This window comes from Lacerta agilis, chromosome 3 (genome assembly GCF_009819535.1).
Source record: "Lacerta agilis isolate rLacAgi1 chromosome 3, rLacAgi1.pri, whole genome shotgun sequence".
In the NCBI taxonomy this organism is placed as follows: domain Eukaryota; kingdom Metazoa; phylum Chordata; class Lepidosauria; order Squamata; family Lacertidae; genus Lacerta; species Lacerta agilis.
The window spans coordinates 35,605,277-35,621,847 of NC_046314.1; the positions used below are offsets into that span (position 1 = coordinate 35,605,277).

The following is a 16,571-nucleotide window of genomic DNA, read 5'->3' on the forward strand; positions in this document are numbered from 1 at the left end:
TGCCAATGGTACTCTCACCTGCACATTTGGCAGGCAAAATGGGGAGCTCCACACTAGCTGAGTGATGCTGGCATCTCTCTCTGGGTGGGAGTCAGTATGGGTGATCAGAGGGACATTTCTGCCCAACCCAACCCTGTGCAGTCCAGCAAAAAGGGGGTTTGGACTGCAGTGTTAGTAGTTCAAATATGGAAGGAATAATTTGTAGTATGTCCCTAAGCCAGAGGAGGAGACTGAGCTGCATAAACTGGGAATGGGACATTCAGCCCCCACTATCCATAAATGACAAGATTCAGTCCACTCTAGTTCCCTATCTATCTACATGGTTGATGTGGGCAGGATCTGAAGTGGCTAAAGAACCTGCTTCCTGCCATCAATACAAACATGAATTAGGGCAGGGGTCAGCAATCTAAGGCACATGGGCCAGAAGCGGCCCGCGGAGGTCGTCTGACCGGCCCATGAGCCGCCCCCGAACCAAGTTGCCCGCTCGCTCGCTGTGCTAAACCAGCATGGCATGGCGCAAGGACTCGCTTCCGCAGTACCGAAAACCGCATCTGCGTAGGTGCCGTAAACTGCTCACGCAGGCGGTCCGGCCGACAGGGGATCTCTGTGGGACTGATGCAGCCCAGGCAAGATAAACCTTGCTGACCCCTGAATTAGGGCTTATCCACATTTACTTTTCCTCCGCTCGTTCCAGGCAAGGACTGTACTTTAAAGCTCTATGTCCTAGCATTTTTCTTTTTGGCTCTGGAACTTTCCCTGCAAAAAAAAAGCTGCTCTTTGGCACCCAATCAGAGCAGAGCAAATGTCAATCCATGGGAAACCCGAATTGACAATTGCTCCGACTGAGCAATAAAGAATTTTTGTGGGGAAAACTGGGGGGTGGGGGACGACAAAAACCCAGAAAGCTCAAACATAGAGGTTTAAAGCAGGACCTGTGCCTGGACAGAGTGGTGCAAAAGGTAAATGTGGACAAGCCTTCTGTTTCCTTGAACAAAGCTCTATTGCATTTGGTTTTGGTTTCCTGGGACATTTACATCTGAAATGTTTGCCCTATGACTCAGTCTAGGCTGAAAAATTCAGAATTGTATACATTTCCTGGGGCAGATCCGCCCCCCCCCCCAATAATTTAAGTCCTTTACAATGTACCGGTATGTTTACTCAGAAATAATAACTGGGTGATGTTCCAACTAAATAGTTGCACTAGCACAAGGATTAGCACCAGCTCAAGGGGACTTCCCTCTCTCATGCGCCACAAGCCATCTCCAAATCTGCTCTGGAAGGTTGGGAGAACCTCCAGAAGAGATTTAGGGGTTGATGGGAGAGGAGAGGGTAAGAACATTCCCTCACAAGGAGAAATCTTTGGGCTGATGGAACATTCTCCTGAGGGCTACTTTCAATACAGCCACTTGCTTTCTCGGTTTCTAACCTCTTCTGTGCTTTTACATTTTAAAAATGATCAATTAAGGTAAATGTCTAATAGCTGGAAAAAGGCATATAATTTTTTGAGAGGAATGAATACAAGGGAGCCCCTTGTTCAGTTTAGGACTGGATTCTTAACCTAGTCTTGGGTACAGTATTTTGAATAGTTGTTTTTAATGGGTTTTACTGATGATTTTATTGTTTTATTCTGTTTGAAAACCATCTTGAAGGGTTTTCTTTTTACAATCAATCAGTATATAATTTTTATGAAATAAACGATGTTTAATTTTAAAAAAAATAATACATGGGGAAACTAGGATAGGAAAACATTATTTTACCTTGCTTTTTGTGAAAAGGACTGCAACCAGTGCTTTTTTTCTGGGGGTACTCAAGGGTACGCAGTGCCTTTCTCCCAAAATGTTAAAAGTGTGGCATTTACTGTAACAATTTCATGGTGAGTACCGACACCTTTTTATCTAAAAAAAGGAAAAAGCACCAACTGTAACAATAAAATTCCAAGGGGGCAGCATCAAATCTGTTTGTATTTTGAGCCAACACATTCAGTCCAGAGAAGTATACTTGTGCTTCACTTTTCTGCTTCCAGTTCCTTGCAGTCCTCAACTTCTGTGTTTGAGATATGAAAGATATACGTTCCACCCCAAGGTCACTACATTCACAAATAGCACTCGATAGCGAGGGGCAAGAAATAGAAAATTGACCATCTGAGCTGCTGGCCACACAGTGAGTTCTGCGATGAAATACTCCGTGAATTTCTCCTTAAATTCCTTCCAGCTGGCTGCCACAGTGTGACCTTGAAGTAGTCCCATTGTCATGAAATACCAGCACCCGAAGAATGGAGCAAAAAGCTGATCTATTGTTACCTTGATGATGACAACTTTGATGTGTCCAAGTCCTTTTCTCGGGGTTAGTTTGTCTACCAAGGTGTACCAGTAATGTAGGGGCGGTCCCATGGTGCATCCTGTTATAAACATGTGAGATGCACGCTCAACATCCCACTTCCGTTTGGGATTTTGCCTTCGTTCCAAAGACTGCTGAGCTATATCTGCAATTCCCAGCAATAAACCGCTACTCACTGTATTGGTAATGATAAGGTTCCGCCCTCCAAACAGTGGTGCATAGAAGCGGGCCATCGCGGCTAGCTGTTGTATAATACGGGCCCGCATCTTCCTCTCTTTCTCCTCTGAAACAAATGCATGCAGATCCGGTAACTATGTTGAGAGCATTTTTCCTGAACATTCAGCCTTCCTTTCCCAGACTGAAGGTATTCTTTTTCAGGGATGGTTGCATTGTGCTTTTAGGAGGATTATTTCATTGTGAGGACCTGAGGAAGAATAATGTTACAGCAGGCATGTATGATGTGTCATAGGAAATACATCATAGTATTCTAGTGAAGAATTTTACTTTTGTGCTTTATTATGATGTCATGGCTGATCTTCAGCATTTTGCACACACGTAGCAGAAAAATAAATTGCATCAACTGAACAGGTACCTGTAAATATAGCTGTTTCTTACGTCACTTAAGATGAGCAATCCAAAGAAAGGAAACTTTTACTTTGCTTACATCCTTTTTATTTCAACAGAACGTAAATGCACTTTATCTTAATTGGGCCCTTGATTGATGACCCTGAATAGGATATCTATAAAGTAGTTGCTTTTCCACTAAAGAAAGCATACAAAACAACTTACGATCAAAAACAAACAAAATAACCTTCAGCTTTCATTATGAAGACCTAAGCAAAACAAATTATAGCAAAGTTTTTATAGTTTCAAATTCGATATAATAGCATACCATTAAAAACAACTACAATAACTTGGAAAATAGCTAGGAAAGGTTTCCAGAACTTCCTGGCTATTTCAGGTGAAAAAATGTTTTCACTCTTTTCCCTGACCACTGGATTGCTGCTTCTTTGTACAATCATTTGTGCTTGTGTAACCCCTCTCTACCCACCTCCACACCCCAAAAAGAAGAGAAGTAGCCCAGTGGGTCTTAGGTGATCTTACCCTCATAAAGAAGTGGCTCTTACTTTCAGTTCTGGAGGAGGATTGGAATGTACATACAGTAAAATGCATTCCTTCGAATGCAAAATAAGCAGAGCCATTTACAGTTTTAAAGAAAATAACCTTTGGCATTCTGGACAGACAATGGAGGAGTGCAACTTTGGGGGTGAGGTCAAGCTGCTGGAAGGTTGCAGCATCTACTATGGCTGTTGAGACCCATGCGGAAGAGAAAGTTTTGTTGTAGCTGGGGCAGATGAAGGCATACAGTTGTGCTTCTGCAGATGCACCATGGTGTTTCTTCTCTCTGTGCTCCTCCAAGCATGCTCCTCCAAGCAGTCATTTTGCCTCTGGTCCCTGCTATGGATACCCAACCTGTCTGTCTCCAGGCACCGTAGTTGTCCGCAAGGAATTCCCGCATGGCAAGGTTGGTGTTGCCAGCCTTCATGTCACATTTGCAGGCATCTTTATAGCACAGAGTTGGTCTGCCAACAGGCCTGGTCCCTGAAGCCAGCTCACTGTACTGTATAGCATGTTCTTGGGAATCTGGCCATCTTCCATTCTGTTGGCATGACCAAGCCAGCATAGACGTAGCTGAGACAGGAGTGTGAACATGCTGGGAATGTGGGCTTGGGAGAGCATGTATTTGTTTGAAATTCTGTCCTGCCACATGCAGCATAGTGAATTGGGCTTGGAAGGCATTTAGAAAATAGATGAGCCAACGCTGATAGATGGGCTACAGAATTCCTTTGCTAGCTAGAGCTTTCAAGAATTAAAGAGCAAGGGTGGGGCTTGGCAGACAAATCTGGGATTTACCGTAGTCTATTATACATAGGTAAGAATAACATCCATTATTCTAACTACTCTTTGTCTCCTGCCACACCTATGTTTGCTTCTGGCTGTGCCCTGCATTGGGATGTGGCCACAAAGGCATGCATCCCTCAGGCAGAAAATGGTTTCCCACCCAGTTATATGTAACATGCTGCAGCAATGCAGGTGGGAAATGACCTATTCATGGATGTTTTATATTCCACATAACTTAAAATACCTTAGAGTAGGTCCACTGATACTCATTAGTCTATTCTGAGCATGGCTTTGTTGGATATCATCCTGTGTGTATTTTTGTAAATATGTACCTGAAAATGCATGTAGTGTTTGGTTGGTATAAGCATATATTTCACTATTTTAATATCAGAATAAGAGATACAACTGAGGCAGTTAAGTATTTTGCTGGGCCAGCTTGCTACAGCATAGGACATGGTTAGGCAAACTAAGGCCTGGGAGCCGGAACCGGCCCAATTGCCTTCTAAATTCGGGTGGCGGATGGTCCGGGAATCAGCATATTTTTATATGAGTAGAATGTGTGCTTTTATTTAAAATGCATCTCTGGGTTATTTGTGGGGCATTGGAATTCGTTCATTATTTTTTTCCAAAATATATTCTGGCCCCCCACAAGGTCTGAGGGACAGTGGACCAGCCCACTGCTGAAAAAGTTTGCTGACCCCTGGCATAGGAGTATGCAATCCTTTGAGTCACTAACATCAGCATATGCACACTCAGAGGTGTTTATGACAGTGGTTAACCTGGGAAGAATATTATCTCCTGTCCTCCTTTTTTCTCTGTCAGGACAAGTGAGGGAAAAGCCTGAAGGAATGGTGAGAGGAAGATTTGCCTTACTTTGTCAGGCTGCCTCCTTGCAATAGCAGTTGACTTTAGGGGAACTTGCTTTAAGGGATTTTTTTAAAGTGGTAGGACAGCCCCAAGAACTCACCCATCTTCTCCTCAACACCCAGTAGATCCATCTACCTGGGGGAAAGTTTTTTGCACTCAGTGGGACTTACTTCTGAGTAGAAGTGTCTAAGCTTGTTGTCAGTAAGTACCACAGGCTGGATTTTCCTGAACTTGTCTGTGTGCATGAGCCAAAGGGGTGGCAGTGGAACTCAGCAACTGAAAGTGAAAGAGGGAACTGGCTGGAACTCAGCTTCCAAAATGTTCCCAGTCCTCACAGTATCTGGGCATGCTCATTGCCACTGCCTCAGATTTGCTGAGCTACTCCAGTTTGCCTTCCCATAAATATGTCTCCTTGCAAGCCTTTGAATTCCATCTGACAGGATGGGGACTTGTTATATTTTAAAGCAGAGGTGGGGAACCTCAGGCCTGGGTGCTGAATGTGGCCCCGACCTCTCTATCTGGCCCCAAGCCACATCCCTCATTAGTCCTGCTTCATACCTCAAGTGTTTTTGTCTGGCTGGAACGTGTCCTTGAACTCTGAACATGCCTCTTGCTTGTCTAGATAGTGGACAGGGCAGTGTGTGTGTGTGGAATTGTACTACACAAAACTATATTATACGTCTGCCTCTGGCCCTGCCCACCACTGGGACGTGGTCTCCAGAAGGTTGCCCAGAGGGAAATGAGGCCCTTGGGTGAAAAATGTTCTCCACCCCTATTTTAATGCAAGTTTGGTTACAAAAATTTGAGGGCTCTCTAATAACATCCCATGAGTTGTGTGAGGCTGCTGTCAGGAGGGAAAAGACCATCCGCTTACCAGCATACATGCGGAAGTGTTTTGTGGACTCATGCAGGATTCTTTCTATCCTGGATTATTTATTTTAGCCAGTTCAGTTTAACAAGCGGTCTGTGTTTTCCTTTTAACACAAAGGGTTGTTAATCATACTCAGGGGTAGAGGCATTGGAATTAATGGGTATAGATTTACTCTGAGTAGAACTATGATGACTAACAAACCAAGATGAATAGCTGTCCCCATTGGGGGGACGACGACGACCAAAAAGCAAGAATATGGGGGAAATAGCCTCTTGAAATTGCTCTCTTCCACATTATTAAAGGTAGTTTGAAGTGCATTGAGTGCTAAGAGATGCATTCCAAAAATTCCCATTGAGTAGGTAATTCAAATATAGCACCCTTTCCCCCCCCCCAATTTTTTGTTACCAGAGAACACTATTATCGTATTGCACAGCAATAGCTCAAATCAATTTTCACATCCCAGTCCAAGTTGTTACTCAGGATTATTATGAAATCTAAGCTACTTTAGTTTCTTATATCATAAAACACTAAGTTGTCTTGCAACTTGAAACAAAATTGTAAAACTGGAGAGGCTGGGTAATTAATATTTCCCATGTTGATAATTAACAGGATTTCCATCCAGAGAGTACTGTGTATGTTCTTGAGAACTCAAGAGACTTTTTGGCTAAAATGACATCTGCAAAAATCAAGACAGAGCCATTTATTCAGAGAATTTCCTGAATATATCCTGCCAATTACTTTTTACTAGTAGGTGATGATTAATCGTAACTTGTCTGGCTTTAAGCAGATAAATCCAGTTTCTTTAACAGAGAAAAATGGCTCCCCTTTATTATATACACAGCCCAACAAGACAACAAGAATCCACCAACAGCATACAAATCAGTATGGCTAACCTGATCCAAAAACACCCACCCACCCCACTCACACATGAAAACAAAGCTCACCACAGCCAATCACAAACGAACAACCACACCCTAGGCCAACCCTAACCTCTCTCACCACCAAAGGAAAACAAGTGAATAGCAAAGAGAACCTGCACAAATGACGCTGACATAAAACCCCACACATACATTAAGTAAAAGAGAACCATCGCCACCCTACCCCACCCCTACCCACCATGGCTCCCTCCACCTCTTCCCTATTCTTTCTAATGTAACACTAATGTCTCAACAACTGATCTGTAGAAAGAAGAGACATTGCACATACTTTTGTAAACCAAGAAATCTTTAATAAAAAGTTTTTAAAAAACAGAGAAAAATGCTACATGTAAAACATCTAAAAGTAAATGTTGGGCAGGATATAGGAATCTGAACATTGTTTTGACATACTTTGTTTGTGCAAATGGAAGGACAGTAGTTTGCATGAATTGTTTGTGATTACTTGGTTTTGCTTCATGACAAGACTATCATCCAGGAAAGGGCTATATTAATTTTCAGTGGTGCTGCTGCATGTAACTTTAATGGCGGGACAGAGTTAATATTTTTCTTTGGTTCTGTGAAATACATTTAGAGGAGGCCCATTAAATTCATGGACATGACTAACGTTTTCATTGGGCCTACTCAGAGTGTAACTTAGTTGAATATAACTACTTAAGTTCTAGCATTCGTTTGCCACTGATTCTGTTCACCAATACAAAGATATCACTAATGTATCACTACCATGTTAGCAGCTTGTTGGTGGGCTCTTTAAGGATGACTTATTTAAGTTTGCTCCTGGGCATCTGCATGGCTCCATTTTATGCCAATTTATTTTTGGGAAGCCTGAACAAGTCATAGTTAAGGAGCCCACCAACAAGCTGCTCATTTGTTGATGATGCATTTATGACATCCTTTGTCATCTGGACCACAAGCAACAAAAGTTTGGAACAATTTAAGAATGATACCAACCATCCATCCCACCATCAAATGTGCACTTAATAGAGTCATTACAAATCATATGGGATGTTCTTCTTGTCACATAAAAAACAAGATAGTCACAGATCTTTACAATCAACCCACTGATGCTCACATTCATTTAATATGGAATTCCTCCAGGACACACACAAAAACATCATCTGCAGATTGAAATGTTTTTGCAACTTCAATGAAAACTACCTCAGGACAACCTAAAACTTTATAGAACATTTCCTAGAGGATATCCTCCTCGTGTCAACAACTATTACATCTATCCTATCCAGAGAGAGAGAAAAACCCTTGACTGCTCTGTCTGAAGTGGGTGGTTTAAGCAATTGAAGGGACACCCAGTTCAGACCCCATAAGCATATATATGAAGTTAGGGTGTCTTGCCCCAGCGTGTATCACTTTATACTTGCCCCAGTGTGCATCACTTTACACTTGTTTACATTGAATCACATTTGCCATTCACCTATTTTGGAAAGCTCCTTTTGGAGCCCCTCACAATCTTATTTTATTTTTACCATCCTGAACAATAAGCAAACTAGGCCACCTCATTACTGCTCCCCCCACCAATCTACGTCATTTAACTGCAATTAAGGAAGCAGAGATCCCAATACTGAGCTCTTGGGGCAAATCCTTCCATTGTGAAAAAATCTGCTTTTTGGTTTTTAACCTGTTACCAATCCATGAGGACCTGCTCCCTCATCTCATGACTGCTTTTAGCTTTTGAAAATTTAAGAACACAACATATACTCCTGTCCATATCCTTGTTGACACTCTCAAAGAACTCCAAAAGGTTAGGCAGGCTTATCTTTTTGGAAAGCCTAGAATTTTCTCTCTCTTTGCTACTATTTGCCTCAGTTCCTCAGACTCCCTTCCTGAGAAAATTAGTTAAGACACAGAGGCTTGTAAGTGTTGTTGGACTACAACTCCCATCATCCCTGACCATGCTGGCTTGAGCATATGGGAGTTGTGGTTCAAAACACCTGGACAACACCAGGTTGGGGAAGGTGGCTCCAGACCTACACAAACTAAGAACTGAAGTAATACTAGGGCAACCATCTCCTTAAGAAGCAAAATGGCTAACCAGCCTCAGAACATTAAACAGAATATCACCTGCAAAGCCAGCAGTGTAGTGTTTGTAGAATGCAAATTCCCTGGATGCCACATGAAGTATGTTAGGAAAGCAACTACAGGCCTACAGTATGTTAGGAAAGTACACATTTGAGAAATCATGTCAAAAGCAAATAAGAAGCAGGCAGCCGCAATAAAAATAGCAATTTCTAAGACAGAAACCACAAAGAACTTAATGACTGAAATTCCCAACACATTTCAACACATGTCTATTATCAGGCAAGCAAATATCAGTAGACAATAAATAAAATCAGTATGAAAGCAACAATCTATAAAAGCCTGGAATAACATAAGCGTACCATCTGTGCACAAAATAAATAACTAGTGTGAAAATTAGTAACATGCAATCCATAAATACCTTAACAATAACGTGAAGATGGCATATTGAATCCTTTTGGAAGGACTACTAAAAGCAGTTTTATAAAATGATGAACCTTCTTCTCTTACACATATGTATATAGAGCCAATACATTCTGTGACCCATGACAGCGGCGTAATAACTGAAACAGGGCAGCAGTGATGGGTGAAATAAGGTTGAAACTTTAATGACTACAGCAGGTAAGCAGGGTTGGCATGGCAGTAAGGCAAGGATTACTGCCTCATTGCAGTGAGTCCATGCTGGTGGAATGGCAGAGCATGGCACCCCACCCTTATCCCATCCGTGGTGATCACCCGTGTTGAACCCTGGTGTGGTGCAAGCCAGGTATCCAGGTTCTCACTGGGCGGCCAGGGTGAAAAATTCCAGCCAGGTAGCATGCCTTAGTCAACCCTTTCCTCAGGCCCCTTATGGGAGCCCCTTTACTATGCTGATCTTGCCTTGTGCCATTTTTGCCCCACAAAAGTACAGAATTATATCAGCACCAAATGTAAGCAAAGCTTTTTGTCACTGAGGGAAAGGCAGAAAAAACTCCAACTGAGGGCCAACTCAAGTTGGGAAGGAAAAAACTTCTCTCTGGTCTTGTAAAGCAGTGAACCAGGTAGTTAGTTCAGTGAGGCTCTAGCACCAAGAGCAGGTGGGTGGGAAGCTTGTAGGGCAAAATGCTAATCCTAACGAATCCTCATGGGTGAGGCCTTTTAAGGCCTTGGCTCCTCTTGCATCTCCCGAAATCGTGCAGGATGCCCAGCATACTGCGAGATCTCACAAGAACTGCGAAGAGATGCAGCATTACCTCCCCACCGCTTTCTGGGCCCAGTGCTGCTGGGCAAAGTCACCCTGCACACAAGTTGCCCTTAGAACAAGGCTTAAAAGTCTAATGGTTTTGAACTGCAATCCCTAGGTCTGCTCAGAGTAGTCAAGCCCACTACACAATGAGATGGCTCTATAATTCAAGCTATGAAAAGGCCAGCACACAACATGCAAACTAGCTGTGATTTTTCCAGTAGGTTGTGTGTAACACAATAGTTAAAATTGTGGGGTAAATTCAGATTCCAGAAGGATGAAAAGCCTGTATAATGCTGGTTTAAAATCGTTTAACTTTTTTATATTAAAAAAAAAATGTAAATACAACTGTGCAATTGACAACAAAACTGAAATGTAAACAATTCAAAGTCTATCTGTATTTTGCTTGTCAATTTTTTACATACACACACAAATCAAGGGTTTTGTATTACAAAGTCACTGGACTCTGACTTCCAGTGGTTCCCCCAGGCATTCAGAGCTTTTTGAGGGAGGGTCCTGGGGGAGGAGAGGGAGGGGAGGTTCTATTCCACATGTGGAAGTTGTTCTGTGAGCACAATAACCTCATCTACAAGCACATCAGTGTATGACTATCTGCAATGAAAGGTTATTTGGAACAAATTTTACCACCTCTGCTCCCATTGAATTTAATCTTTATCTAGAAATGGCATAAAATTTTGTTTCCCCCCCCCAAATTAGTCACTTTTAGTTTTTCAGGACATGCGAAAGCTCTAATCTAAATGTCAGTTTCTGAAAGGTGCAAAATGTTTTCAACACTCATCCATCTCAGACCCTTGGTGTACTGAGTTGACTGCCAGTGACAGTGAGATGGTTATTAGAGCAATGTGACTCTGCTGCTTTGGTAACCTCTAAATTATGGAATCACTTGGGATGAGTGGATCTTGTGGGAAATTCCAGAATTGGCACAGGGAAAGGTAGCTTACAACAGAAAACATTCCCATTTCGGGACTGCATTAAGAACATGATTAAATAGTCCCATAGATTTTTTTTTTGGGGGGGGGATAGGGAATCAGCTACAATAAAGCATCTGAAACTCAGGACATGGCAATAACAGGTCCATTGCCCTGACTATATGATAACAAAACAGGTAGCTTTTTCATTACCAACCCTTTGCTTGGGGAAAGGTGCAAATGATTTGGAATGTGGCTAGAACTGGTGTGCATACAGGGAAGGAAGCTCAATGGACATATATTAAATCAGATAGCTCCACTGGTCCATTATAACAAATTCATAACGTCAGTAAAATATTAAATTTATTAGTATCAACAAATAGTCATGTGGCAGTTCACCTAGTCTGAAATAGAATACTGTGAACTCAAAAGCTCACATGCTGCATTGTAAACATAGTTTGTCCCAATAAATACAGTATTTTGCTTCCCAATATGACACTAGCAAATCTTAAAACACTTAAAAGGGAGTAAACCCTATTGTGCATTGTGGGACTTATTTCTGAGTAGATAAACATAAGATTAAGCTGTCACTCCCATGTCAGTGGGTTTAGATTGAGACTGGAATAGATGCTAATCTAATGGAAAGTAAAATGATTCAAATATATATAAGCAAAGCGTGCTATACACCCTTTCCTGGACTTTCAAATTTCAGATGAAGGAATTGTACCTTTGAGCTCTTTCCTACATAAAAGCTTTGCCAATGAAAAGCTAGTATGTCAGCAGAATGCTAATCTAATACACAAATTGCTGCTATAAATTTATTGCATCAGCATGATGATTCCATCCCTATGGTGCATTTTCAGTTATTATCACTGCTCCCGATTATTCTCAGTGAAGGGGTAGCCAAAGAGGGCAAATGTGTTGCTAACAATTCCATCTATTAACAGGAGCAGAAAAGGGTGCGCTCTTCCAGTTAAATAGCTACTCTTCAAATTATTGCCAATTATTTTGCGATTAAAGGATGCTTCCACCAATACCAACCTACCTGTGTATTGAGATCTGCAGGGGAGGCCCCATTTGTGATCCCATTGCTGAGTGAGGTTCAAAGCATGGGTGTACATGGGAGGGCCTTATCTGCTCTGGCACCACACTTATGGAATTATGTCCCCTTCAAGGTGTGCCCAGCTTCAACATTATTTTGCCGATTAGTGAAGATGTACCTCTTTGTTTCAACCACTGGAGTGGGTAAAGTACATTGTGGATGGAGAATGTGTTTTACTTTATTCCTGATGATGGTAGTGTTTACTGGGCAATCTATTATTTACTCTAATTTCAAATATTGTTAATTATGGTATTTAAGGTAAATGAATCTTCTGTCCTAGCACCTTTGGGTAAAGGGCAACTTATTTATAAATACATACATACATACATACATACATACATACATACACACACAAACACATACATGTTTGTAAGTTAAAAACCAACCAACCCATAGATCAGAACAGAAAATTAAGCATTGTTGAAAACTCCCTTAATGTTCCCAATACTACCGGTAGGTATATGTGAGCTGTGTAGAACTTTTAGTGAGAGAGACTTATATTAGATCCTTTTCAGTTAAAAGTTTGGTCCCATGAAATTGGCACACACACAAATTAGATGAGGACTGTAGAGCACATGCCTTAAATAACTGGAGGCTGTCTAAGAAATTGGGTAAGATGATTGTGTATTATGTATTCTTGTAAACTGAGTAAAGGGGCATTTCTTTTGATAGAACTTAGCACTGGTCAATGCAACATTTTATAGTATTGTATTTTTTGCATTTATAGGGGTGTTGCTGTTACAATTCACAGCATAAAGACTGTTAAAAAATATTCTTAACATACAAGGCCATCCAATTCACTCAGCATATGACAATATGCTATCAAGCTATAACTGGTCCATATGTGTACATTAATGTATTTTGTAATGTATTTCTTTCAGACATCATTGTTCTCATCGCTTCAATAGCAGTTGTTTCTGCAAAAACTCAGGGTAACATTTTTGCAACATCAGCACTGAGAAGTCTTCGTTTCCTACAGATCCTTCGCATGGTGCGCATGGACCGAAGAGGAGGAACCTGGAAATTGTTAGGTTCAGTGGTTTATGCACATAGCAAGGTAAGGGCCTGTTCATAGCCTTCACTCCTCTGAATTTCGTCATTCATTCATGTATTTCATGCTTTTAAAAATAATAATAATACAGAATCCTGTAGCAGTGGTTTTTGTTCTGCATTGACCATTCACATTTGTGTGTATATCTCAGGTAGGGACCCTTCACCTCGCCATGGGGTCAGATATAACCTGTGAAGCCATTTCTCAAAAACCAACTGCTAATGTACTGGTGCCATTCTGATGGAGGCTGATGGGTGGGGGTTCAATTCTACAATGGCTGCGCCAAGTTGCCCTGCTGGGAATTGGCCCACACAGCCAAAGTAGCCCTGCTCAGTTTGGTTATGTGCTTCCATTCCCATGCTGGAACATGTTGCTCACCAGGGCAAGGAGGACTGCACATATTACACCAATCCTGGCCCGACTGCAGTGGCTACCAGCTAATTTCTGGGCCCAATACAAAGTGCTGGTTCTGACCTCCTCTCCCCATATAAACTGACCCAGACCCTGCAATCATAATCTGAGGCCCTTCTTCATGTGCATCCTCCACAAGAGGTCTGGAGAGTAGCAACATGAGAGTGGGCCTTTTCTGTGGTAGCCACCCTCTTGTGGAATGCTGTCCCCAAGGATGCACACCTGGTGCCTTTTAGGCACCAGGCAAAAACATTCCTCTTCCCCCAGGGCCTTTGGCTAACTAAACAATCCATGGCTCTTTAAACTATACTGGGGGGTGGGGTTTAAAGAACAGCACAGGAATACTTGCAAGAGGTCTTTGAAACAGCCTAGCACTGCTCTCTTAACCTCTGAAAACCAGAGCAGTCTGGTTTTGCAAGCAACCCTGGGGTGCTCTTTTTGACAGGTTAAAGAGCAACATGGGGCTGCTTGCAAAAGGGCTTTTTAACAGTCCATGTTACACTTTGAGGTCTCATTATTCATATTGACAACAGATAACTGACAGGTGAGAGGACCTCCCTACCTTTCAGATTTGGCCTGAAAACATTTTGATTGTGATTGCAAATATAAAACTGTGATACAACAATATGGATAACAAGATAGATGCACAACTAACACGTAAAGATACAAGTCAAATATAAGTAAGCAACAAAGGTTGGAGAGATACGTATTTATCTGACTTCCTGGCCAGAAAACATTCACCACCCTGGTATGTGTGAATAGCTGACCTATGCAGTGTTCCCAATCAGTGAGAAAAAAGAAACAATTCAGCTTATCACAGCCTCTCTGATCTATCAATTTCCACAGTAATAGTGCTGTCAGTAAAAACTACAAAGAGTTTTATGGCACCTAACAAACTTATGACATAAGCTTTTCTCATTTATTATTATCATTTTCTTAATTTATGAATCACCTTCCACATGAATCTCCAGGTAATTAAAAACTACTGAAATAATCATGGCAGCATTGACTCGTCCACTGTTGCAATTAGAGATACCACCTGATCCAAAAACATTGTAGAAAACATATGGATATATAGACAACACCCAATGCCCTTGTCCTAGAAGATCACTTATCTACAGCAGATGCCACACCTCTGAATGTTGCCATTTTGGCTACAGCCCCCTTTGACACTGGAGCAGAGGAAGCTGAAACATTTTACTTTTAAGACTTCAATATCTCTGTTCTGCTAATCACTGTTACATAGTCATAATCCAAAGAACCATGCAACTCATTCTGCTTCTCCAAAGGGGCTTTGGTCCCATGTTTCTTGAACAGCAAAGCCAAGTTGCATAGCAAACCTCTTAAGACTGAGAATTTTTAAAAAGTTTCGTGATGGCATGGAGGTTTGCCAAGCACATCCAACCTCTTAGGCTTATCTGAAGAAGCAAATTGTGTCTTGGCCCTGAAACAGTATTATACATTGTAATGTATAAGGAGAATTTGCATCCAATGAATTTTTTTGTATGTAACTAATAAAGTAACTACAGAATATGGAAGTACAAATATTCCAATAAATGGTATTGGTACAGAAAGGTTGTCAAAATGCTTGTTTTAATACTCTTTTTTTTTATCCTATAGGAATTAATCACCGCCTGGTACATAGGATTTTTAGTATTGATTTTTTCATCTTTCCTCGTCTACCTGGTTGAAAAAGATACAAATGCTCAATTTTCTACATATGCAGATGCTCTGTGGTGGGGCACAGTAAGTACAGAATCAACTGAACTACATGATTTACACTATGCAATATTTAAAAACCATGGCCTAGCATGAAAGTGCTCCCATGCAGGCTCATGGAAAGTAGATTATGTGCTCTTGCCCAGTCATTCTGCGGCTATACAGAGTCATGGTTTGGCTTGGTGTATCATCCAGTCCAGGGCTTGTGATTTAACTGCCCCAAACAAACATGAGCTGTAAACCATAGGACAAATCTTGATTACCGCTCATTATTACTTTGTAAGTCAGGTTCAGATAGCATGCTTAGGCCAGCTGTGACTTAGCTCAGTGCAGCACAGAAACAGAATGACCAGGAAGGAGCAAAGGGGCAGGGAGTTCCTTTCCTGGAGCCTATGATTTCTCTCTAACCCAAGCATAGGCAAACTGTAGTCCCAGATGTTTGGGACTACAATTCCTATCATCCCTGACCACTGGTCCTGTTAGCTAGGGATGATGGGAATTGTAGTCGCAAAGATCTGGAGGGCTGGAGTTTGCCTATGCCTGCAGTCTAAGCCATGGTTTGGTTTAGCGTGATATGCAAACCAGTTCATAATCAGAGAAGAAGGCCTTAAGTCATATTGGCAGCAGCTGAATTGTGTTGGTATTTGAAGCTTTGAAGCATATTAGTCCCACATGACAGAATGATCTGTGGATAGAAATGATAAGTGTCCCTTTGGTATGGTTAATTAAGATTTCAGATTTCACTAATTAGAGTAGCTGTATTATAATAAAAAAGACACTCATCACTTAACCACATTTGATTAGTTTTTGGATTGTTTGCTTAATTAACAGTTAACCATAGTGTACCGAAAAAAATGTTGCTGCATTAAATAACATACCTAGGGAATTAAGAGCCTTTTGATATTATCCTAATTTGGATATACCAGTTCCAGACCTTTTCAAAGATATGTCTGTTACTGAAGATCATAACAAAATGAATTTTAAATACTATAGAATAGAAACTTAGGGCTAGCCAGAGAGAGAGAGAGAATTTTTGCTTATTTCAGGGGTCAGCAAACATTTTCAGCAGGGGGCCAGTCCACTGTCCCTCAGACCTTGTGGGGGGCTCGATTATATTTTGAAAAAAAATGAATGAATTCCTATGCCCCACAAATAACCCAGAGATGCATTTTAAATAAAAGCACACATTCTACT

General features: G+C 41.4%; 2 protein-coding genes across 4 annotated transcripts in view; one reads left to right on the plus strand and one right to left on the minus strand.

The window, feature by feature from the left end:
* KCNQ5 (potassium voltage-gated channel subfamily Q member 5) overlaps positions 1-16,571 on the plus strand; it is a 272,418-nt gene that overhangs the window by 206,072 nt on the left and 49,775 nt on the right. For all 3 annotated transcript variants that reach the window (XM_033143240.1, XM_033143241.1, XM_033143242.1), the window contains exons 4-5: positions 13,078-13,253; positions 15,279-15,404. In XM_033143240.1, coding sequence (XP_032999131.1) covers positions 13,078-13,253; positions 15,279-15,404 — 302 coding nt within the window. The remainder of the gene's footprint in view (positions 1-13,077; positions 13,254-15,278; positions 15,405-16,571) is intronic.
* Positions 1,933-2,831, minus strand: LOC117043513 (mpv17-like protein 2). Its single transcript, XM_033143243.1, has one exon. It carries the CDS (start codon positions 2,601-2,603, stop codon positions 2,037-2,039), a length of 567 nt encoding a protein of 188 aa, XP_032999134.1. The 5' UTR covers positions 2,604-2,831; the 3' UTR covers positions 1,933-2,036.